General features: G+C 38.1%; 1 protein-coding gene across 1 annotated transcript in view; it reads right to left on the minus strand.

Annotated features, from left to right (window-relative positions):
• Positions 1 to 349: 349 nt before the first annotated feature.
• The window catches only part of LOC128686733 (uncharacterized), a 35,959-nt gene continuing 34,372 nt past the window's right edge, over positions 350 to 1,936 (minus strand). The window contains exon 14 of the mRNA XM_070082107.1: positions 350 to 1,074. Within this exon, the coding sequence (XP_069938208.1) occupies positions 688 to 1,074 (387 nt within the window). The 3' untranslated portion in view covers positions 350 to 687. The remainder of the gene's footprint in view (positions 1,075 to 1,936) is intronic.

The raw sequence follows: 1,936 nt of genomic DNA on the forward strand, positions 1-1,936 counted from the left end.
GGAAGGAGAGCACAGGTGTGATTCATTAGATCAAGAGCCCCTCACCAGCTTACAATTATGAACCAGTCCATTAAATGTTTAAGGTGGATCAGTAACAACTATATGCTTATGTTCAAATTAAAATAAGATGTTTCTGCATGGGTCATTAATACTTGCCTTGAACTAGTAGTAAGATCAACCTGAAACATTTGCTTGAATGAAATAGCTGGTCGATCGAATGACAAATAAAAACATTGTTAAACAAAGCAAATGGTCATTGTTTGGTTGAGAATACAATCAGAATACATTATAATTTTGGAACCTAAAAAAAAAAAAAAAAATATTCTACATTATGAAATGAAAAAAAAAATTCTTCTTTATATTCATTTTATTCGCATGTGTACATTTCATGAATTGTTTACTAAAAAGTAGAGTGTAGCTGCTTAACCTCACCTATAAAATCAAGCAAAGTTTAAGAATTCATTTGAAACTCAGCGATTTAAAACTTTTGTTTATTACCAGTTTAATATTGTATATAACTGTCAGAAATATTATGATAATACATGATTAAGACGCATGTGCAACAGTTTGGTATATATTAGTACCTGACTGTGCCCTGATAGGATAACCTACACAGAGCTCTCACACCTGACGATCATAACCTATCAGGATCTAAGCCTTATATACATTACCGTAAGGCTGACAGCACTATCTTAATAAATGTTGGAGAAGAGAGCATAAGAGTGAGGAAGTCAAAATAACCGCATTCCTCACCCCAAATACTGAGGCTGCTCCATCTGTCTCATCCACTATTTCATTCTCTGCATTAATGTCACTTTTCATTGTTCCTTCTTCCTTCTCCAGCTCAGGTATTTTCTTAGTTACCAAACTTTGTCTTTCAATGTAGTTGTCGACACATTCCTCCACGATATTCAAGGGTCCTGTACAGAGTATTAATACGCCGTGGAATTCTGGGAGACTGAACAACTCACCAAGGGCAATCTGAGCTTTATGTCTCAGTTCTTTTATTTTCATTTCACCAATCTTGTAGGAACATGCTTGGCCTGGCCATGTAATGTAGCGTTTAATCTGAATCTGTAAGACGAATATTCTGTGGTTATCATTTACATTTGAGATAGGTGGAGTTGTAAGATAAGTGAATGTTGGGGTGTTGGTAAGAGATTTGGGTTTGAAAAATAAAGAATCTAACTCAAAGTGGGAGTTGTCACATACTCTTTACTGATGACATTGTGCTTTGGGGAGATTCTGAAGAGGAGTTGCAGAAGTTGGTGGATGAGTTTGGTAGAGTATAAGAAGGAAATTAAAAGTGAATATCGGAATGAGTAAGGTGACGAGCATAACAAAAAAATAGGTAACGAATGATTGGATATCAGATTGGAGAGTATGAAGGAGGTAAATGTATTTAGATATTTGGGGGTGGACATGTCAGCAAATGGGTCTATGAAAGATGAAGTGAATCATAGAATTGAGGAGAGGGAAAAGATGAGTGGTGCACTGATGAGTCTGTGGAGACAAAGAACTTTATCCATGGAAGCAAAGAGGAAAATGTAATTGAGTATAGCTATATCAATGCTCTCATATGGGTGTGAAGCATGGGTGATGAATGTTGCAACAATGAGAAGGCTGGAGACAGGAGATGTCATGTCTGAGGGCAATGTGTGGTGTGAATATAATGCAGAAAATCCGCAGTTTGGAGATTAGGAGGAGGTGCGGGATTACCAAAACTATTATCCAGAGGCCTGAGGAGGGGTTATTGAGGTGGTTCAGACATGTAGAGAGGAAAGGAATAAAATAGAATGACTTCGAAAGTGTATAAATCTATAGTGGAGGGAAGGCGGGGTAGGGGTCGGCCTAGGAAAGGTTGGAGGGAGGGGGTAAAGGAGGCTTTGTGTGCGAGGGGCTTGGACTTCCAGCAAGCATGCGTGAGCGTGTTAGG

The sequence above is a fragment of the Cherax quadricarinatus genome, chromosome 7 (genome assembly GCF_038502225.1).
Source record: "Cherax quadricarinatus isolate ZL_2023a chromosome 7, ASM3850222v1, whole genome shotgun sequence".
NCBI classification, from domain to species: domain Eukaryota; kingdom Metazoa; phylum Arthropoda; class Malacostraca; order Decapoda; family Parastacidae; genus Cherax; species Cherax quadricarinatus.